The sequence below is a fragment of the Salvelinus sp. IW2-2015 genome, linkage group LG7, assembly GCF_002910315.2.
Source record: "Salvelinus sp. IW2-2015 linkage group LG7, ASM291031v2, whole genome shotgun sequence".
Taxonomy (NCBI): Eukaryota; Metazoa; Chordata; class Actinopteri; order Salmoniformes; family Salmonidae; genus Salvelinus; species Salvelinus sp. IW2-2015.
In genome coordinates, this window is record NC_036847.1 from 17,353,723 (window position 1) to 17,376,631 (window position 22,909).

A 22,909-nucleotide genomic window follows, 5' to 3' on the forward strand; every position below is an offset into this window, starting at 1 on the left:
GTGTGGAGTGGAAAGGTCAGAGGTCAGGAATAAGGCTTGATCTGCACGTGACATGATTAATTAAGGTTGAGTGTACATGGGATAAAGTCAAGGTTACAGTTGGATAAATATGGTGAAATATATAATACCAGAGCCATATATAGAGAGAGAGAGTTTGGCCATGTTGCCGCGTTTATTCTCTAAATGTTGGTGATGTAACAATACGAGACTGTCTCTGACAGTTCCCTCTGAAATGACCCGCTGTAAACAAGCAAAACAGAGCAGCGAATTTAACAGACATTTTTATTGATTAGCATTTTGGATAATGTGTATCCAAGTCTCCGAGTGGTGTCAACAAATTGTATACAGTGGGTTGCGAAAGTATTCACCCCCTTGGCATTTTTCCTATTTTGTTGCCTTGTGGCGAAATCCTACACGGAGCCTTCACCGTGCGCTGCCACTTTAAGAGCGCATCAGCAGTAAGGAAGGAGGAAATAAAGACAGCTCGTTCAGCTGTTTGGGGAGGAGCTCTTGGGTGGCGCGACAGTTTGATTGTGTGTGCTATGCTGCAGAAGTTGTGTTTGTTTTCAGCGTGTGTAGATTATAAACTATTTAACTCAATCATCGGTGTGACCGCTCTAGGTCGTGGTTGTTTTCGTTTGGGACCGCGCCGGTTATGGATCGCATGGATTAGTAGCAACATTGTTGTGAAGCTTTGACATACAAACCATTGGACGGTCAGACAGTACACCGGCACGCCTGAAGACCACAGCTAAGATCTCTCTTGTTCTTGCTCTCTTTCTCTTCCCTCTATCGTTCCAGTGCTTTATCCTGCAACAGACTTTCTATTTTTCAAAGGCACTTCCCATTGAAGTTCATTAGAGCTGGACTATTATTGCCCTGCCAGAAGTATTTGGGTGGACATTTTAGTTAAAATGGAAGTTGCTTGCAAGTTGGTTATTGTTATTTGAACTCTATTGAGGTGGGGTGTACTAATGACATGTGGCCGAGAAGATTGTGGACATTTTTAAGGCCTTTGTTGTGTCTATGAACACCCCCCACATTCATACCCTCTGCACTCCTCCACTGGAAGATAATACATATTACTGCAAATCCTCTGTTGATGACTGGGTTCTTTCTTGTATGAAGTTGCTGTTCAATTGCTCTGCCATTTATTATTATTGTATGAGGTATTCTTGGTGGGGTTACCCCTGTGCTGTGGGTTTTATAGGGTGTGTATTCTCTTTTCTCTCCACTGGCTATCTGGTAAACAGGCTACACTCTAGGCAGTCTCTTCTGCTGATGTGTGTGGGTCTGGTAGTGGTACTCTCTCTATTCTACTCTTTTCCTTTCGGCATGGTTAATACCTGCCTGGCGCCGGAACAAAATCTTTATCTTTACCCCTCTCTAATAAATACCGCTACAGCCTTACACCTGGAATTAAAATAGATTTTTGGGGTGTTTGTATCGTTTGATTTACACAACATGCCTACCACTTTGAAGACGCAAAATATTTTTTATTGTGAAACAAAAAAGAAATAAGACAAAACAGAGCTTGAGCGTGCATAACCATTCACCCCCCCCCCCCCAAAGTCAATACTTTGTAGAGCCAGCTTTTGCAGCAATTACAGTTGCAAGTCTCTTGGTATGTCTCTATAAGCTTGGCACATCTAGCCACTGTGATTTTTGCCCATTCTTCAAGGCAAAACTGCTCCAGCTCCTTCAAGTTGGAAGGGTTCTGCTGGTGTACAGCAATCTTTAAGTCATACCACAGATTCTCAATTGGATTGAGGCTTGGGCTTAAACCACTCGAATGTTGCTTTAGCAGTATGCTTAGGGTCATTGTCCTGCTGGAAGGTGAACCTCTGTCCCAGTCTCAAATCTCTGGAAGACAAACAGGTTTCTCTCAAGAATTTCCCTGTATTTAGCACCATCCATCATTCCTTCAATTCTGACCAGTTTCCCAGTCCCTACCGATGGGGAAAAAAACATCCCCACAGCATGATGCTGCCGCCACCATGCTTCACTGTGGGGATGGTGATGAGAGGTGTTGGGGTTGTGCCAGACATTGAGTTTTCCTTGATGGCCAAGGAGTACCTTCCATATGTTTGGGGAGTCTCCCACATGCCTTTTGGCGTTTTGGTGGGCGGCCCTCTCTTGGCAGGTTTGTTGTGGTGCCATATTCTTTCCATTTTTGAATAATGGATTTAATGGTGCTCTGTGGGATGTTCAAAATTTCAGATATTTTTTTATAACCCAACCCTGATGTGTTCTTATCCACAACGTTGTTCCTAACCTGTTTGGAGAGCTCCTTGGTCTTCATGGTGCCCCTTGCTTAGTGGTGTTGCAGACTTTGGGGCCTTTCAGAACAGGTGTGTGTGTGTATGTATATATATATATATATACTGAGATCATGTGACACTTAGATTGCACACAGGTGGACTTTATTTAACGAATTATGTGACTTCTGAAGGTAATTGGTTGCACCAGATCTTATTTAGGGGCTTCATAGCAAAGGGGGTGAATACATATGCACGCACCACTTTCATTTTTATTTTTTTTAAATTTTTTAAATAAGTAATTTTTTCATTTCGCTTCACCAATTTGGACTATTTTGTTTATGTCCATTTACATGAATTCCAAATAAAATCAATTTAAATTACAGATTGTAATGCAACAAAATATGAAATGCCAAGGGGGATGAATACTTTTGCAAGCCACTGTATATGCTTTCAATGGACACATTCATAGTTCTTTTTTTTAAACTATCAGAAATAAACAGTGCAACAGTGTCAATTATCACTTAGCAATGGCTATGGAGGAGAAAGTGGTGCTCTCGGAACGTTCAGACAAACTGCATTGGCCCAACTCTACATTCTGAAAGTATTCAGACCCCTTGACTTTTTCCACATTTTGTTGCGTTACAGCTTTTTAATAAAATGGATTCAATAATTTTCCCCCTTCATCAATCTACACACAATATCCCATAACGACAAAGAGAACATTTTTTTTTGTTGAAATTTTTGCAAATGTATAAAAAAATAAATACAGAAATATATCTGATTTACATAAGTAGTCACACTACTGAGTCAATACTTTGTAGAAGCACCTTTGGCAGCGATTTCAGCTGTGAGTATTTTTGGGTAGGTCTCTCATATATAGTGCCTTCAGAAGGTTCTCACCCCTTGACTTTATCCACATTTTGTTGTGTTACATCCTGAATTAAACATGTATTAAATAGAGATTTTTGGTCACTGGCCTACACACGATACCCCATAATGTCAAGGTGGTATGTTTTTGTTTTTTGACAAATTTATAAAAAATGTAAACCTGAAATATCTTGAGTCAATAAGTATTCAGGCCCTTGGTTATGGAAAGCCTAAATACGTTCAGGAGTAAACATTTGCTTAACAAGTCGCATGGACTCACTCTGTGTGCAATAATAATGTTTAACATGATTTTTGAATGACTACCTCATCCCTGTACCCCACACATACAATTATCTGTAAAAGGTCCCTCAGTCGAGCAGTGAATTTTAAATAGATTTAACCACAATAACCAGGGAGGTTTACCAATGCCTCGCAAAGAAAGGGTAAAAATGTGACAATTTTCCTGTCCTGCTAAGCATTCATAGTGTAATGAGTACATTGTGTGTCAGGGAAAATGTATGGCGTATAGAGTACATTCTTTTATTTAGGAATGTAGAGAAGTAAAAGTAGTCAGAAGTATAAATAGTAAAGTACAGCTACCCCCAAAAATTACTTATGTAGTATTACTTAAGAAGTTCACACCACTGATTATGTTTACTTAGCTTCATGATATGCCACACCTGTCAGGTGGATCGATCTTCTTGACAAAGGATAAAATTCTCACTAACAGGGATGTAAACAAATTTGTGCACAGAATGAGAGAAATACGCTTTTTGTGAGTATGGAATTTTTCTGGAATCTTTTATTTCAGCTCATGAAACATGGGACCAGCACATTACATATTGCGTTTCTATTTTGGTTCAGTGTACTTTTTACACCCAAAAGTACTCATTACATTTTGAATGCTTATCAAGAGAACATCCCTGTTCATTCGTACTGCCTCTGATCTGGTGGACTAACTAAACACATGCTTAGTTTGTAAATTATGTCTGAGTGTTGGAGTGTGCCCCTGCTTTGCTTAATATAAGGAATTTTAAATGTTTTTTACTTTGATACTTAAGTATATTTAAAACCAAATACTTTTGGACTTTTACTCAAGTAGTATTTTACTGGGTGACTTTCACTTGAGTCTTTTTCTATTAAGGTATCTTTACTTTTACTCAAGTATGACAATTGGGTACTCTTTCCACCACTGTCCAAAACATGCATCTTGTTTGCAACAAGCCACTAAAGTAATATTTTTTTGCAGTGTGGCAGAGCAATTAACAGAGCACTTAAGTGTTATGTTTGAGGCAAATCCAAGACAACACATTACTGAATACCACTCTCCCAGTTTTCAAGCATGGTGGTGGCTGCATCATGTTATGGGTATGCATGTAATCGTTAAGCACTGGGGAGTTTTTCAGAATAAAAAAAAAAAGGAATGGAGCTAAGTACAGGCAAAATCCTAAAGGAAAACCTTGTTCAGTCTGCTTTCCACCAGACTGGGAGATGCATTTACCTTTCAGCAGGACAACTCTAAATCACAACGCCAACTCTACACTGGAGTTGCTTACCAAGAAGACAGTGAATGTTCCTGAGGGGCCAAGAAAACCTAGGGCAAGAGCAGAAAAGGGTTGTCTAGCAATGATCAACAACCAATTTGCCAGATCTTGAAGAATTTTTAAAAGAATAATGGGCAAATGTTGCACAATCCAGGAGTGGAAAGCTCTTATATGTATGACTCTATATGGTACTATTGAAATCAGGGGTTGGAACTGGTTCAGGGAACCGAAAAAGCCTAAACTTAAATTAATGAGTTATTTTGTAAAATGTGTTGATTTAACGTTACAAAAAGGACAAAATAGGAACTATACTGAAAATATAAACCCCACAATTGCTGATTTTACTGAGTTACAGTTAATATAAGGAAACAAGTAAATTGAAATAAATTCATTCAACCCTAATCCATGGATTTCACATGGGTGGGCCTGAGGGGTCTGAATACTTTCCAAATGCACTGTGTTGTGGAAAAATTCTTACACAGGGACACTTGAGGTCAATCTAAAATGAATCATTGTTTGTCAGCTGGCTGAAGAGGTTCCAACTCAATGCACCATAGTACATGTCAATCAGGAGCTCTCCCTGGGCAGACCCAGCAGTTGTCTTATATACGCTTATACAGAGATGTTATATTGCATGATTTAGCATAATCATTACCGTTTTGTTTCATTCATGTGACTGACCAATAGTTTCATAACATGTGATAGGCTGATAACACGATCTGTGCGTACTGCAAAATTGCAGCTACTGATAGGTGATTTGTAGTCAGCCACTTGCATGAACAGAAATTGGTTTATAGAACACAGTTAGAGCACAAACATTAAAATTCCCATTACAATTAAATGTGAAATTACTTTTCATGAATTTTATTATACAATCTTGAAGTCCAGTCAAAAACAGTACGGGCTGGATATGGAAGGTGGAAAATTACGTCATGTTCCCAGCATATTTAACACACTAAAGATCAGGTACACTGGCCAAATGACAGCAGGGCTCCATACAAATTCAGTTGTTAAAAGCATGATTGTGTCCTTTTGAGCGTGTTAGTAAACAAATCAAAATGAAAGACATTCCCAATTTCTTTAGAACATTGTCTTTTTCCTGCCTAAATGTGGGAAATGAGACATTATCAACGTGATAAAATGTTAAATCCTTCCTGTGCATTTCTGTACTGATGCAACACCATTTGTTAGGGAACAGACTAAGAAACAGGGAGCATCATTACTCTGTGCTTACACTGAACAAACATGAGGTCAGGTCTCCAGACTGGATACCATACCCTCAAAAGTGGTCAACAAGAAGTACATAAATCTAAAATGTACAATTCAAAATGCTTAAAGGCAACTGATGTAAACGATCAAATAAATTAAGTACAGTACTTCAGACATTTACACTTTAACATTTACACTTTAATGAAGTTCATGTGGATTTATTATAACATGTCAAGACACTAAGATTCATGTCTCCGTATACTCAAGTCATGAAGTGATCTGCAAAAAAAATTGTCAATCACTTCTGAAATAAAATAACAAGACTATTCTAATACGACAATGTTCCCTGTAGTGACCAGTAGTAGTGTCATGATTGTCAGGACAGGTTTATAACAAATTTAAAATACTAGAAGTATTTAGACAAACGGTTGGAAGGTCCTTCACTAAAAGATTAAGAGCAATTAAGAACAGTTAAAATAATCTACAGCTGAATCCCAATTAACATCTTTCTCATAACACAAATCACATACATATAACGACACAGTGAAAAGGGATTTCCTGTGTTTGTCAAAGTTTAGGAATGTGAGTGAGAGTCTTGGGTGGGGATAATTGTTTGAACTGCTAGATCCAGCACAAAGGGAGCAGTTTCATTTGTCCAGCAGAGGAGCTCTCTCATCATGCTGCGATTCCAACTCCAGAGGGGCATTATTGCGGTATATCAGGAACTGTACAGAGATCTGAAGCAGCGAGTCAAGGGAATTCATGAAGTTGAAAAAAACTAATACGGTCAAACTTTTAGATACTAGAAAGGAAACACATTCCAACAACTGCATGCTGGCATATAGGATAATGTACTTAGATAATACTAGTCAAATCAACCTGAACCTGTTGCATTTGGATAAGTTAATTTGGGTAATTGTAATACAAGACAAAGTCAAAAGCAAAAGTTAAGTGTTATGTCAAAGCACACAACATATTGTTGGATATTACCAAAAAAATTGGTGGAGAGGCCCAGTAGGCATTTTAATGAGAAGGATACCAGGACGTCTAGAGATAGGGTGCCCAGGCTTCCTATGAGCCAGGGCAGGTGGTGGATGATGTAGCTTCCCTCTCCCTGGCCTTGCTCAGGGTTCTTCAGCAGCACACTCAGGCCGTACGTAGTGTTACCCAGGATGACCAGGGCAAACAGGAAGTAGGACAAACCCTCTGTCGACTTCCTTGTGTACTACAAGAGACAAACATTCTAAATATAATAAGAAAAAGGTCCATGCAAAACTTTTACAGGTAGGTTTGCCTCCACTGTAAAAATGATCTGTCTATCCAGTACTCGTTCACTTCCTTACCAACCCCTCCCACTCCCCGTTTTAAGACTCACATTAGTGTGCATCTGTGGCAGTCTGGAGCCGAGGTAGAGCACTGAGGATATGGAGCCAATGGTAAACCCAATGATCTCCTTGGTGCTGAAAGCCTGGACACAAAGACAAAGCATCTGCATGTCACTCAGACAGATAAAAGGTTGGCCAGGGGCCAGAATGAATCAACAAATCAATTACATTAACATCCACTGATTACACAAAGCCCATATTTTACCTTAACACTGTCCACAGTAGTTGACAGCAAGGCCCGCCCCTTAAACCCAGAGAGGACCACATCCTGTTGGGACCCTGACCCAGGTAAGGCAACGAGGCTGGCAGAGAAGCCCAGTATATAGACTATACCAACTACATTTAGAACCGACCTGTCTGGGTAAAGGAAAAATAATGCTATTAGTTGTCAATATTGGTAGATGCCGCCTCAGCAAAGTCATCCAACAAAGGGTCACGGTGTCAACGGTTGCGACGACAATTATGAAACGAAATATGGTGGTGATGCAAAGTATTGCTGACATCACACTAGTTTTGTATGATTCTTCCTCCTGTGTAATGAATGTCTGTTTCTCAACATCTAATCCTGGGGACCCTCTGTGTATAGGCTACAGCAGTCTAACCGGACACCCGTCAAGTTCACTGAACTGTTAAATAACAACTGTATGTATAAAAAATATGTTGCGGCGTCCTGGAATGAACATTTGCGTCATGGGCAGAACATAGAAGAAGGAATGGCTTGTCCACATTGTTCTGTCATGCATTTGTGTTATACTGTATTACAAACTGTGGTCCCAGTGTAACACAGAGGCCTCAGTTAATAGTCAAAACGTGGAATGTACACTTGGCCTTTATTTATTATTGACAAGACAAATCTCACAGCAGCTAATTTCGTAAGGAGATCAAATACATTAAGACAAACTCACTGTTATTCATCCTGTGCTTAGATACGTAGTAAAAGTACAATCCCAGCATCAATAAGTCAGCCAGGACATAATACACTGCTGTGTATGTCTGTATGAGAAGGGGGAGAGACGTCAGTGCGGTGGACAAGGGGATATACTAGTTTAAATGCATATTATTACACTTTTTCGGAACATTAAAACATGATCTTTTCATTAGTATCTTGGAGTTGAAAATAGAGGGATAAACTGAAATTGTCATGCTTGACAAACATTTGTTATTGAAACCATTTCAGTAATATTGACTGACCCAAATAGCTGTCACTTACCTGTAGCGGCAGTTGGTCAGCTAAGAATGAGCCTACAAGATTGCAGGAGTCACCCCCCAGCCACAGCAACAGAAACCAAATGGACAAGGCGCTGTCCATATTCCCACTCTTACAAGAGCTGTAGTATTGCCTGTATTCATGAACACAACAAAATAAGAAGAGTAAAGGTGTTGTCCATACATTGGAAATGGCCTGAAATAATGTATTCCCCAATCAAGACTTACGGCAGAGAAGAAACCATGAAGCACACTATAGACAGCAGACCCAGGATGACACTGGCCATGTCCCTGGCGTCCTGGGCACATTCCCCCAGCCCTTCCCAAACCCATACCGATCCATTGGGGCATACAGAGCTGAAGTTTCCATCAGTGTTCCATCCAAAAGACCCCCGCTTGAGGACACCATCAGCTGACCCCATATTCAGGCTCATGCTAAGCAGAGGGGAAAGGGTTAAACGAACAAGCTAGACAATATAGCTAGCTAAATAAACAACAAGCTGCCGCTTATTCTTTCTATTGACAACGTGTTTATAGCTCAGTCTCAAATGCTATGGAATTGAGTGAAGTCGGTTTGTACTGATAAAGACTTTTCAGCTGGGGACAAACATGTTGCTCGCTGAGTTTTTACAGCTGGCTTTGCTTCAAACGTCTTCTAGGACAAAGGTTGTGGTCAAACACAAAAATAAAGTATCTTACCTGATTCTCGGGCGGTTATTGAAGTGTCCAGGGAGGCACAATGCCTTTTTCAGACGTCTGTTTGCAAAGGTTAGGGAGAAAACAATTTAGCTCAACTGAACTGATTGGAATATGATCTCCAACGTCAGAGAAAAGGCGGAGTTAGGACGACAAATGTAGTTCACCATAGAGATCCGATTAAATTACGTACTCATTCTTAATTTTATGTGTAACAGGTCAATGTAGAAATTGTTTGTAGTATACCTCCGTCCAAAAACAAATCAACTAAATGTAAATGTTCAAATCATAGCACAAAATAATAATCTCGAACTAGTTAACTGCGTTTGTGGGGGACGTTTCTGGAATTTAGGATGTATCTTGAAATAGACAGACACGATGAATATTGTCCTCAAGTTCCTGTAACTTCAAGTTACAGAACAGCGGCAACCTGTGTCCACATGTCACATGTTCGCATCAGATATCAACAGTCCTCGTTAGTTGGCCTCATCGATCTGCGTGGCAATTCTGTCATTAGTGTGCAGCAAGCCTCCCTCCCCAAGGTCTTCGAAGATCTACAGGCTTTACATTTCTTCATAAAGCTGTGAAAATTAAGACATATCATGTACATCTGATGTTCGCTGCGGAAAATGTCCCAGCTATTCTAACGAAAGCACGCAAACGACTCGACAGGTAGCCAATTACTCCCATGAAATTGTGACAAATTTTAGTTTATTTTGAACAGTATGGCTTACCTCACACAAACTCAACTCTGCTTGGCTTTCAGCTCGCGGGAGTCTTCGATCTAAATACTGTTGTCAGCTGACCCTGCTCACCTGACTGATGACTCAGCACAGAACTATGCTTATCCAAAGAAACTGTATACAATGACGAGATGATCTAGTCTCCTCCTCAAAAATTGAGTTGTTGTTCCAAAGGCGGGAGGTCTGCTTATCGGGGACATATTGACGGGAGCAAACCCTCTTGCTTCCTCTCTGCTCTGAAATCATGTCAGTTTATTCTACCAAATACCTTCCCTATGGCCTATTTTGGTCTGGGTTCAACTATGTCACAAACATGCATCTGACACTGATTTTTTTTAATTTATTTTACTCCCCCTCCCTTTTTCGATATTTTCTCATCGCTGCAACTCCAACGGGAGAGGCGAAGGTGTAATCATGCCCGAAACATGACCCACCTAAACGCGCTCCTTAACACGGAAACCAGCTGCACCAATGTGTCTTTTTTCTCTTCAGATTTTCATTTTTAATTAATTTGCAAAAATGTCTAAAAACATAATTCCACTTTGACATTATGGGGTATAGGCCAGTGACAAAAAAAATCTAAATTCAGGCTGTAACACAAGACAATTAGGAAAAAGTCAAGGGGTGTAAATACTTTCTGAAGGCATTGTATGAATGACACCAGAGGAAAGACCGACAGAAGCCAAAGAGAAATATGCTACTGAAAGAGACAAGAAGGAAGGAAGTTCAGAGACGGATCACTGTAATTTACACCATACACTTTAACATTTCATTTGAATAATGTTGAAGTACTAACAATGGAATGTTCCTCAATAAAATGGAAGATGGGTCTTTTAAACAGGTGTCCTAACTCAGAGGTCACACGGCTATGGATGAGTACAATTTTATGTGGTTATCAAACTGTATTCCTATCGTGTAATACTTTGTATAAAAGTGCCATGTATGTCAAGTGTATGAATAATGTATAAAGTTACCTTTGTCCTCTGAAGATGGATGGGCCAATCAAATCAACAAACAATAGTAATGCTGGATAATAAATTATTACTGTGCCTTGTGTAAAAACGTATATCCTCGTCAGAACCAGCAAATCGCTGTAGACCAAAGCCGTGTTGGGCGGTCAGTTCTCCAGCTTGGCTCGAAGCTCTTCAATTTCTCTTACGTGCTCATGTTTTGCCATTAGGGTCATGTTCAGGGACTGCATAGTAATCATGTGTCTGAACCGGATCAGAGACGGCACAGTCCATAAGCAGCGCACCTTGTTCTTCATCCTCAGTTGGAGCAGGAGGTTTCGGTCTTCTTTCAAAAAACACCATGTCTCTTTTGAATGTGCTAGTTCCACGCGAAGAGTGTTTTTTTTTTTTTAATATTGGTATTTTTCCCTCAACGTCACTCGACGAAATGTGTACTACCACCAACCATCTTTTTCTGAGCTTCAAGTTAGATCGACCGGGAAACTATGGAAGCTCACAAAACCATTACATTTGGAAGAAACTGAACAATGTTCATTAGCACCTCCTTCGCCGGTGTAATAAATACCATTTAATATAACAAAAGCATATTGCTATTACATTGTTATAACTAACTTCTTTCAAAACAGGGTTTCTCACAAACTCATAAGCAGATACTGAGACCCACACACACCCAGAGACAGATGGCTGACACAGACCTTTCATAAACACTGATAAGAAAAGGGTGCTTGGTACTGCATTTCACGAGATACTGAGACACACACATACCCAAGGACAGAGGGCTGACGTAAACCTTTCATAAACACAGATAAGACAGGAACATCTACGCACACACAAAATCTCCTCTTTAGTCTGAACATTTTACAGAGACACACAGAAATGTCAAAACAGGAACATCTACGCACACACCTAAACTCCTGTTTTAGCTGAACATTTCTGAAGACAAAGAACTCTACTCAGAGCCAATGGGACAGTGATACTAGCCTGAAGGGGACCTCGCCCAACTCATCAGGACCAACCAGAGGACCAGAACTTCCAGACTCAACCTACTTTCTGTGCTGTATAAAATGTCTATGCACTCTGTTATCTGGGCTTTTTTCCGACGGTTCCATAWGAGCCAGACAGAACGAGTCCGTGCACGCTTGTACCAGATATCTTTACTCTTAAATAAAGCTGTCGCTTGTCATACAATTTACCACCTTGTCTGAATCGATCCTTGACCGGCTCGCCCTTCTCCATATCCTATTATCAACACCGGGCTGTAATTTAAACGTAGTCATTGCGAACTATTTCAGTGAGAAATGCATCGACTACAGTTATAGCTAGTAAGCGAATGATAGCAATAGCATAAATCGCTCCGGAAGTTATCAACACAGTAGGAAGTAAATTAGAAAGTTGGAGGCGGTATAATGCATAGAGCCTATTGGCGACCGGGGTCAGCCTGCAGGCACCCGGACCGCCACAAGGACTCGCTAGGGCGCGATGAGCCAAACCCTCCCCTAACCCGGACGACGCTGGAGCAATTGTGCGCAGTCCTATGTCACAGCCCGGGAATGAAGCCGGGTCTGACCGCTGCAGCCCTCGGGAGGCCCCCGACTCCGATTTTAATAGTAATGCCACAGCAGATGAGATGTAAGAAAACTGTTCCATTAAAATGTTTACACCTTTGACAATACAGTACTTTTAGTTGATTGATATTTATTAATGCAATTTGCTATCTACTTTGTCTAAGAGTGATGTACTTAAAGAACGAATTAACCCCTTTTAGTGCTGATGGTCTCTCAGGGTGGGGTAGCCTATTTACTTGGGTATGTGAGATGGAGGGATCTTGATGACTCACAGGCTTGTCCTTCAATGCTGCACAATTTTGACTGATGTAAAAAGAGAAGTCCATTTGGGTAACTAACTTCATTTGAAAACCTGCACCATATTATCTCAAGTTGCACATTTTTCAATTTCATTAACCATTGTGACTCAGTCTGAGTCCTTGATTGTAAAACCCATTGCCAACCTGGTATTAATTTAAAACCTTTTATCCTTTATTCAGATCATATTGAGATTACAAATCCCTTTCCCAAAAGATACCTGATTTATATCATGGGAAAAAAAAAATCACAGAAACATGTTCAATCTTTTCTCAGAGCCTGAAATTAAGTTGTCTTGCAACATTGACAGTAAATATTTGAACATATTTTATTTATTGGTGAAAGACCAAACAAGCCACTGGTTTTTCCTCATTTGGTTTTTCTTATTTACAGCCAGTAAAATATTTCAAACACAATACAAATACTTGTTAGGTCATTCATGTCAAACTTTATAGTACATTAAGATTAATAGGGGAAATGGGAGTTTTGGATATTTTATAAAGCATGTTTCACATATTATCATAAATGATAATATAAAAAAAAGACTACTGCAAACAAAACATACTTTCAAATCTGTACAAGCATTTTCTTGAACATCCATACATTCCCACAGAGGAAATGAAGGAGTGGAACTTCCAATATGTCTTTAAAAAGTCCAGTTTGCCAGATAGACTAATTTAATTTCTATTTTACAATAAGTAAGAGGCAAAAATGAAATAAACTTAAATGTGTACAATAGGTCTTGCATTTGATGAGGAAGACAAAATCCTTTCACTTCTCCTGACCTTTTCTTTTCCTTTTTTAACACTGATTCTCACTTGATGTGAAGCATATTTTCATCTGTTTTTAACCGCTTGCGTTTAGGCTGCACAAACTCATCCTCTGAGTCTTCTGTGAGATCTGCCTCCTCTCCCTCTCCAACTGGGGCCTCAGGCTCCTCTGGTACCTCGGGGAAACTTTCGTCTGGGTATAGCTCCAGCAGCCTCTCCTCAAAGTACAAACTCACGGCTTTCCCTGCCTGCGCCACCTCTGAGTCCGCCTGCCAGGTGGGAAGGAGGGGGAGAGGGCACCATTTAACAGGAGGGATGAATGGGTAAGGAATGGGAGGGGAGGAGATGGAGCACACTAGAGTGGGTTAAAGGTCCAATGCAGCTGTTTTTATCTCAACATTAAATCATTTCTGGGTAACAATTAAGTACCTTGGTGTGATTTTTTTTCTCCAATTAAAGTTTTCAAAAATAATTCGCTTCTTAGCAATTTCTCAAGCAAGAATTTTGCTTGGACTGGTCTGAGTTCTGAAAACTTGCTGTTATTGGCAGAGGTTTGGAACTCTTTCTTATTGGTCTAAACAAATTTACCCCAAAACTCCATCCCATCAAAACAGGCTGAAATTTCAGGCAGTCTTTTCAAACAGCTCTTATACAAAAAAAAAGCATTATTATCATTTTCACAATATTATTCTAACCTCAGTGTGGAAATGCAAATAAAACACAGAAAACCCACATTTTTAACATAGTGGCAGGGTGGGCAGCCTAACCTTTCCCCTCCATGTGTATTAGAAACAGCTTACCTGCACATTACTCTGTTTCTCCTCATCATATACCTGGATTATTCGAGACATCTAAAAAAGGGGTGATAAGAGTACAATAAAAGACAAAAAAGCAGAAGGGGGGGGGGGGGTTCACAGCAGACAGGTTATAGGTAACAACCATGTATACTGTCACTACCCTTGGTCTTTGTGCCTACGTAAAATACACCCCTTATTGAACTGGTGTCTCATCGTCATTCCTCCATAAACGTTTTCACTTACTGTCTAACTTATGGAGGATGCAGTTGCAGACCTTGCCATTACATTTCCCAACTAGTCTAGTGTCTTTACCTGGCTGCTTCTGCCTGTTGAATTCTGAACAGCATCCATGGCCTTGCTGTGGGTCCTGGCGTATTCCTGGGAAAGACGTCTTTCAATTTCTCTCCCTGCTAAATCGGCTAGCTTGACTTACTAGCCTCGACACTGACAGTCCCCTCACTGATACCTAGTAAGTGTCTCTTTAAATCTTAAGTTTGCATATATGACACATCGTGCTGGACCGTTGACTATGTCAACTGCAACCAATAGAAAACCTTTTAACGTTACCTCCACAACTCAGTTCCTCATTGATTCTCTCAATACAAGGTAGTATATTGGTCCCCTCTTTTCCATTTCAAATCACTATTGAAAATCTAAATCACAAAATTCCTTGTAAATCTTTTTTCCCCTAAACACATCACTTTAAAACATGTCCAGAGAGATTAAATTAAGAAAGTAAACATTGACACCATATCAAAAGGTCCAATGCAACAAAGAGCCCACACAAGGGACACATTTTGCATTTGAAAAGTCCAAGTATTTGTGTTAGTATCTAGTGAAAATATACACTTTAAAAGGAGAATTCCACCCTCAAATAATCTTCTGCAAAACGCAGCATCATATGACGCAAAATACACCATACAGGCTGTATTTCTGTATTTTTACAGTTATACATCTTGAAAACGTGATTGCTGACATGCAAAACATTGTGACTAACGAAACAAATACRAAGAGATAGCTTGCACAAGATATTAAAGGAAAACTCCACCCAAAAACAATCAAGTCAAAGACAAACTATCAATCATTGATAGAAACGGTTAGCTATAATGAATACAGACAAAACGGAATGTATTAGCATTTTAAAGGTAATCTCTGCAAGAAAGCGGCAAGTTATTTAGAATGACAATAATGGTTAAATGCTTTATAGATTTGCTTGTTTTGTCAACTCATAAGTAAAAAAATCAAGGAGTCTTAGAGAGCCTGCTTACAAAATAACTGACCAGGAAGACATTAAATTAGAGGCCATGAAAATATTCCGGTTGGATAATCGGCACATAGGCAAATTATTTTTGCAACACCACAGTCACAACAAACAGCCCAGTGTGAGTACCTAATAACTGCATCCGGTCATCCAACATTAATCCCTGCAGGTGCCCAAGCTCATGCAAAATGGTGTGATAAGGATATCAACCTTCTGCATAGTGCATTTCCACTGCCCGCATACAGTATTAATGTACATGTGTTCTCCTGCATCCATTCAACTATCACTCAGCCCCATCTCATCATGCATGGAAGTCATGCCCACTCACCTCGTTGTATTTGGCACAGTTGCTGAAGACCAGGCGCACGTCCGAGACAAACTCTATGGGGCTCTGGTAGTGTTGGACGTGCTTCAACTGTAGCTTCTGTTTCACCAGGGTCAAGTCCATGGGCTTCTTGATGATTTTGTAGTAATTAGGGATCTGGTGAGAGGGGAACACCATGGTTAGAGAGCCATATTGGATCATTAATTTATTATACAGAACATTATGGTTATAGCCACAATGCTGAAGTAAAGTGGTGCTGTGGGCATAGGGAAGGATCCATAAACCAACCAAATGTATTTATAAATACAATGTATTATTTTTAAATCAGCAGTTTACACTACGTGCTTTTACAGAGATCTGGCCAAGACCCCAAATAAAGCAATGGCAGAATCAAGAGCACAGTGCTCAGGAAAAAGTCCCAAGAAAGAAGAAACCTAGAGAGGATGTACTCTAGAGTACATGTGGCCATCCAGGTCAGATAGAATACAGGTGGCATTGCCTTTTACAAGCTTGTGATACTTACAGAGGGAGGGACAGGCTCCTGGAACCCCTCGCTGAGCTCATGGCAGAAAATGTTCAGCAGGAGACGCTCACACCTCTGCAGAGAGTGAGGGAGACAGACAAAGAAATAGAGGGAAGGGCGGTTATGCAGGAGAACATTACACAACTGCTTAACATTCCTCAGCTAGGACAGAGAGAGAGAGGGACAGAGATGAGGAATGTGTCCCTCTGGCTGAACACAGCAAATGAAGATGAAAGGAGTAGCGCATCAAGCTTACTAAATACAAGTTTTCCGTAATTCACATACTCCTTACTAAGAGAAGTGTACTAAATGAATTCATACTGATTTACTCCTCAAATGTGAGGGCATCTAAAGTCAACTGAAATTCACTGATATAAGTAGTGGGGAAATGCAGTGGCAGGAGCAACTACTAATGCTATCGGAAAGCCATATTCTAGGTATTACAGGTGGATGGTTCCACTGACCCTCTGGTCCTCAGGACTCAGGCCCTTCTCACTGGTGTCTTTCTCGCTACGAGGCTCGTCGTCAGGCTCGTACTCCAACTCCGGGCTGGCCAGGCTCCGGCAGAACGTGCACATCCACTCTCCACTGAGGGGGGAAACAGAGAGAAAATGTGACACAACAACCCAGATATATTGGCATATACATGGGAGAAAGATAGCCGATGTGTGGCAAGCTTTCAGCATCCAATGTTAAAGGGCTTATCTGTTGAAATATGAATGAAAATCATTCTTATTCTGACACTTAGTCAAAGCCAGCCTGTGTGTATGCATGTAGTGGTAGATCAGTGGCTCACCTCGGGGAGCACTTCAAGGTGGGGATGTGACAGGTGATGTGGAAGACTTTGGGGCAGCGGTCACAGCAAAGCAGCTCTCCCCCGTTGTTGCACACAGCACACCAGTCCTCGTTGGGGTCGTCATCCTTCCCTCCCGCCCCGCTCTGGTTGGTCCCCATTGCAGTGCGTGGAGTTCGCAGGGTAGCAGGCCCGGCTCCCTTGCTGTTGGTCAGCGGGGCGTCTGAGGGCTTAGTGGATGGGCTAATGCTAGGCCCGTTGGCCCCGCTGCAGGCCTCCTGGTCCTGGGGCTCAGTTTTGACGTGCTCCCCCAACTTCTTGAGGGCGTCCTGGACAGAGGAGGCGGAAGCCACAGAGCCCAGCACGGGGAGAGGGGGAGTCCGGCTGATCTCTGGACTACTCATCTGTGGGACAGATACACACACGTTAAAAAAAGCTGAATGCTTTCAAGTGGGTTAAGTACATTGATAATTCTGGTGTAGCACCAATGAGGCCGAAACTTCCTTAAAAATGTTAACCTCTGACCATTACCAATAACAGGAGGATATAATTTTTTTGGGGGGGGTATGGTATTTGTACCTCTAACTCACTCATCCTTATTCATGATTATCTGTAATCATGGTAGCCTCCACATTAAATGTAGACGTGTTCGGAAACATCTATTCTTATCTACAATAAATGTGACTCAAATGACAATACATTATTCACCATTCAGTTCCTATTGGGCAAAGCATAATCTGAAACAACCAAAACAAACTGCAAATATATCCAACACGTTTGTCATAAGCTTGACATAGTCATGGTGTGCAAGGAATATGGGACCAAATACTAAACTTTTGACCATTTAATACACAGTGGGCCGGTTTCACAGACAGGGCTTAGATTAAGCCAAGAGTAGGCCTTAATGTGTACTAGTTAAACTAGGACATTTAAGTAGCTTTCGTGAACGTGGCTTAAATTTGGCTTTGTTAGTCAGACTATGGAGTTCTGGAGTAAGGTAAGTAAGCCTAAATGAGAACACCTGGGTTAAGCCTGACTAGGTTAAGTATGAGTACATGCTGTTGGTCTAATGGTGCTCATAAAAACCCGGAATGGGACAGAAAACACCATTACTGGTGTTAATCTTGAGACAAAAACAATGACAGAGGCAAAAACAATTTGTTCAAAAAAACTAGCGAGTATGAAAAAACACTACTAAAACTAATTTTGTCAAACCATGCAGTTATTGTAAGTAAAAACCATACTACTGCTACTAAGCAAACAAAAAATAGTGGTTGGGCTGCAATTTGCAGTGAATTCAATGGAAATTAAAATGTAACCAAAAGAAGAGTACAAAAACTTCAGGTGAGATATCTTCATTATTATCAGTATTCCACATTTCTCATATTCATATTTTTGTGACATCACTTATATTGAATGATATCTGCCTTTATAGAACCTTACACTGGCTTTAAAAAGAGAGAATGCAGAGATCAGAAGAGAGCAATATACTACTGGTGGTGTACCTGTCTGGAATAATAGAGCACCAGCAACCTCGATGGTATACCAGACGATTACCATTTGGAAAGTTCAGATGAAGAACTGAGCACAAATGGTATATATACACCAAAGAAAGTAAATTGGTTACTTCCTTTGGTAAATATATTCCACTGTCTGTGTCAATCTTTATTCTTCTTTCATTCTAAGGACCATATGAGTTTATTTGTGCTTCAAACAGTGTTCTTTTTTCAGAGGAAAGGAATCTGAACAGGTTGGAAGAGCCAGTGAACAGTGAGTGTGTACCCTCTACATCTGCTATAGCATCCCTGAGAGAAGATGCTGCCGCCACCTTTCAGCAGAGAACAAAAGAGATGACCATGCATGACAAGTTAGCCAGAGAATTTCATGAGCATAAAATTAAATATCTGAAGGAAGAACATGAATTGAAATTGAGAATTCTACAGGTTGAATTGGATATGAAGTTGGAAGAGAGAGGTATGTGCCAAAAAAGATACAATAATGAGACAATTGTGATTACCAGCCACGGTGAACAATATGATATGTAAAAAATAAATGTTTTGTCATTTGGATATTCATGAGTGTGAGTATTTAATCACCACAAACTACATTTAAACCTAGCCTTGGTTTAGTCTCTCATTTAATTATGCTGCACACTATTTTAATTGTGTACAGAACAAACATTATCAAAGCAAAAATAAGCCATAATTTTAAACATTACATATTTAAATGCATATCATCTAGTTGAAGTGCTGCAATGTGAAAGCTTGCAGCATCTTCTTGGCTTGAAACGGAGTGTACTGCGTAAAGACTGGAATCTAGTGATGCACCGATAATTACATTTTTGGCCGATACCGATATCCGATACTTTCCTTGCTAAAAACACCTGATACCGATAACCGATATTTACAATTTTAGCGGACTTTTAAGCGTTCTAGTACAGTTAAATAGTTAACACACACAGCGGTTTAAGGCACATAGGGTGGTGCACAATCGGCCCAGCAACGTCCGGGTTTGGACAGGGCAGGACGTCATTGTAAATAAGAATTTGTTCTTAACTGCTTTGCCTAGTTAAATAAAGGTTACACACACACACACTGACCAAAAAGTAATTTTGTTAGCATTTACGTATGTCCCCATTACCAGTAAAACATAATCAAAACCTATTTCTTTCACTTACTTGCTGTGATGTTTCGTTGTTTATTTGTTCAGTCATTTCATTCTCAACCAGGATTTCTATGGAACGCCGTTTGGGTCTTTGTGTGTCAAAAAATATACTATTTAACACTATTTGATGTGTCAAATACGCTTGTTGACCAATCAGGACCTGAATATGACTGCACGTCACATTAAAATTTAAACCGTTCATATTTTTTTTACGTAGTTATTACACATTGATTACACTATCACTCGTACTTCATGTCACAACGATTCATCGATACGTATGCTATGACGCTGGTAAAGTTGTCTCACGCACCTACAGTGCTGGTCCTAAAAAAAAGCTAGCTAGCTCGTGGATGCAACCAATGTTCTTCCCCAAAAACATAGCAAAACGACAATCTGTTTCAGGAACTATAGTTAGCTAGCTAACTATATAGCTAGGTGTCATCATCTAAAATAACCCTAATTTATAAGACAGTTCTTACTTGATTAATGGTGGTCGGACCCATCTATGTGAAGATAGCCACAATAGTGGACTTTGCGGTTAGCATTCAAAATAAAAGTATTGCATAATTCTACTATTTGTATTAATTTGCATCACTGTCAATGACATACTTTTATTTATTTTGAAGACAAACCGCAAATTCCACTATTGTGCCTAATCCATAACTCGGTTCGGTAAAGACCTCACTAGCCAGATGAAGCTAGCTGGCTGCTTATAACGTTAGTTTTGGGCAACAGGGTTAAGCAGCTGGCTAGCTATTTATTTTCATGAACTGAAGTTCAATTTCAATAGGCAAACAACAAGTGGGTACCTAACTAATACTTACAAGGATTCCCAAATCATTGCTAAAAATAATGAAAATTACTGCAGTTTCTACGGGTCATTGTTTCCAGGTTTGTTGTATTGGTGCTAGCTAGGTACTAAGCTAAAGCTAGCTACCCCAGAAGTTGCGGTCAAACAAATGATGCTTTATTACCAACGTGGTATTGTAAACACATCGTTCGTGGCCGGTGTTTGCAGACTCTTTTGTACAGCTTTGACAGTGCTACTGTATCTTTTTTGACACGCAAAGACCCAAATGGCGTTCCATAGTATGTTTCTCGTGAAGCTAATAGCAGTGACGCTATGACTGTGTAACTCCGGTAGGGAAACATCTGAAAAATAGCGCACTTAGTAATGTGTACCAGTGCTCAACCAGTCGGCGACAGCCAACATCACCCATGACAGAGAACGGTTGATTGTCAAGGGCAATGAATTCCATTATCTTGGCTTTAATGGATTTCAACTTTGAGTTGTCTCACTGAAATTGTGTTACTCTTTCAAATGACTGCTTGTCTTGTTGACTGCTCGATCCACACAGCAGACATTGTGTTATATAGGTATGCACGTCAGCTTTGACATCGGTTTTGTACATCGGCGTTAAACTAGACATTGGCCGATACCGATGTTGGCATTTGTAGCGAATATCGTCCGATTCCGATGTGTTCACCGATATATCGTGCATCCTTACTGGAATCGATTTTTCCATGCTCGACCATCCCTCTCGTGCGGATATGAGCTCTGTTGTATCTTTGCTGCTCAGCTGTTGTGGGATTTATGTATGGAGTGAATAAAAAGTTACTCTGACCTATCCACTGTCACCAAGTAGTAGTCCACTATGTTGTCCTCTCTGAAACTGAGCACACAATGAAGAGTTGAGAAAATCTTGAATCGTGAGTTGCACCCTTCCAATGGGCAACAATGTTTGGAAAATCTGAATTAGGAGTGCCTACACCTTGAACATTGATGGAAAACCAGTTCTTACGGTTCCTGTAGACTCCTCAGCATCAGGAGTTGATGGACACTTGATGGGAACATGACATCCATCTACACAGCCAATCACTCCTGGAAAGTGCCCATATTCATAGAATTGCACTTTATCGTTGGCTTGGCCAGCAGCATCAGGAAACTTGATGTAAAGACTCCTCAGTACACAAATGGCCGTGCAGACTTTGAACTATTTTACACACAGTTGCTTCACTGGCACCACACAAATCACCAGTTGCACGATGAAAGATTACAAAAACCTCAAAGTGATCATAACTTGGAGAGAATTGGGTAAAGACCTTCCTCTTTGAGACAGAGAGGAAAGTCTAGGCTCAAGCAAAGATGCATTTTCTTTGTACATTTGAAAGCGGTCTCGAAAAGCTATTTCATCAAAGTTATTTAACGGATTACTCCTATCCACAAGTACTCATCTGGCTGGCCTCTGGAGTGCATGTTGGTCTTCATTTAGATATTTGAAATAGTCCATCCTCCCTCACAAACAGTACTAAGCAGAAGTTAAACCTGCCTCTTTGAAGGATTAATTTAAGCTTCAATTTAGTCCTAGAGTACCTCTAATCCTCTCTTGCAATCGGCTTTGTTTAATCCAGAACAAGCTAAATCTATTACTATTTTAAGATAAGTCTGTGCAAGTCACTTTGAGTTAAGACAGCTGAAACAGGCATTTTAGTCTGAGACTAGGCTTAAGCCTTGTCTGTGAAACCAGTCCAGTAAGTGAATTTGTCCAAATATTTGTGACTTCTTCAAATGGGGGGACTAGATACATAAAGTGCTTTTCATTTCTAAACAGTAAAACAGATATGTAAGAAAATACCCCGGTGATATTCTTTACTGTCACCTCATATGAAACATTTGATCTCAAATCCAAAATGCTGGAGTATAGAGCCACATTTAAATATTTTAGCTTCACTGTCCAAATAAATAGAGGAGAGCATACATAGCCTCAGGTACATAGATACCTGCTAGATTAAGATCAAGGTACTGACAGGCTAGGAGGTGAAAAAGCGGGGCAGTTTGAGATGTGTTACCATGCACGCGCTCCTCCCTCCATCCTTCCCTCGTTCCGTTTTGACGTTGGAGGTGGTGGTTCCTGAGAAGCCACACTCCTTCTCGATTCCGGGCTCCTGCTTGACTTTGACCTGCTGTTCCATTGGGGCGCTCGCTGGCACTGGCCTCCCCGCAGAGCCACAGCTGAGGACACAAATGTACA

The 22,909-nt window shown here is 40.4% G+C and overlaps 2 protein-coding genes across 10 annotated transcripts in view; both read right to left on the reverse strand.

Annotated features, from left to right (window-relative positions):
- Window positions 1-5,520: 5,520 nt before the first annotated feature.
- Window positions 5,521-11,429, reverse strand: slc66a1 (solute carrier family 66 member 1). 5 transcript variants are annotated; one of them, XM_023991214.2, is made up of 9 exons: window positions 10,886-11,429; window positions 9,172-9,228; window positions 8,701-8,907; window positions 8,477-8,606; window positions 8,172-8,259; window positions 7,472-7,623; window positions 7,257-7,349; window positions 6,921-7,106; window positions 5,521-6,618 (listed from the first exon to the last, which is right to left on the reverse strand). In XM_023991214.2, exons 3-9 carry the CDS (start codon window positions 8,904-8,906, stop codon window positions 6,529-6,531), a joined length of 945 nt encoding a protein of 314 aa, XP_023846982.1. In that variant the 5' UTR covers window position 8,907; window positions 9,172-9,228; window positions 10,886-11,429; the 3' UTR covers window positions 5,521-6,528. The 5 variants fall into 5 exon arrangements, with proteins under 5 accessions (XP_023846982.1, XP_023846979.1, XP_023846978.1 ...); XM_023991211.2 differs by lacking the exon at window positions 10,886-11,429 and adding an exon at window positions 9,903-10,867; XM_023991210.2 differs by lacking the exon at window positions 10,886-11,429 and adding an exon at window positions 9,903-10,866 and having other exon boundaries at window positions 9,172-9,749.
- A 1,618-nt stretch (window positions 11,430-13,047) lies between these two features.
- The window catches only part of LOC111966507 (E3 ubiquitin-protein ligase TRIM33), a 25,920-nt gene continuing 16,058 nt past the window's right edge, over window positions 13,048-22,909 (reverse strand). For all 5 annotated transcript variants that reach the window (XM_023991205.2, XM_023991204.2, XM_023991207.1 and 2 more), the window contains 7 exons: window positions 22,728-22,890; window positions 17,217-17,617; window positions 16,885-17,008; window positions 16,421-16,495; window positions 15,901-16,053; window positions 14,315-14,365; window positions 13,048-13,783 (listed from right to left, as the gene is read on the reverse strand). In XM_023991205.2, the coding sequence (XP_023846973.1) occupies window positions 13,559-13,783; window positions 14,315-14,365; window positions 15,901-16,053; window positions 16,421-16,495; window positions 16,885-17,008; window positions 17,217-17,617; window positions 22,728-22,890 (1,192 nt within the window). In that variant the 3' untranslated portion in view covers window positions 13,048-13,558. The remainder of the gene's footprint in view (window positions 13,784-14,314; window positions 14,366-15,900; window positions 16,054-16,420; window positions 16,496-16,884; window positions 17,009-17,216; window positions 17,618-22,727; window positions 22,891-22,909) is intronic.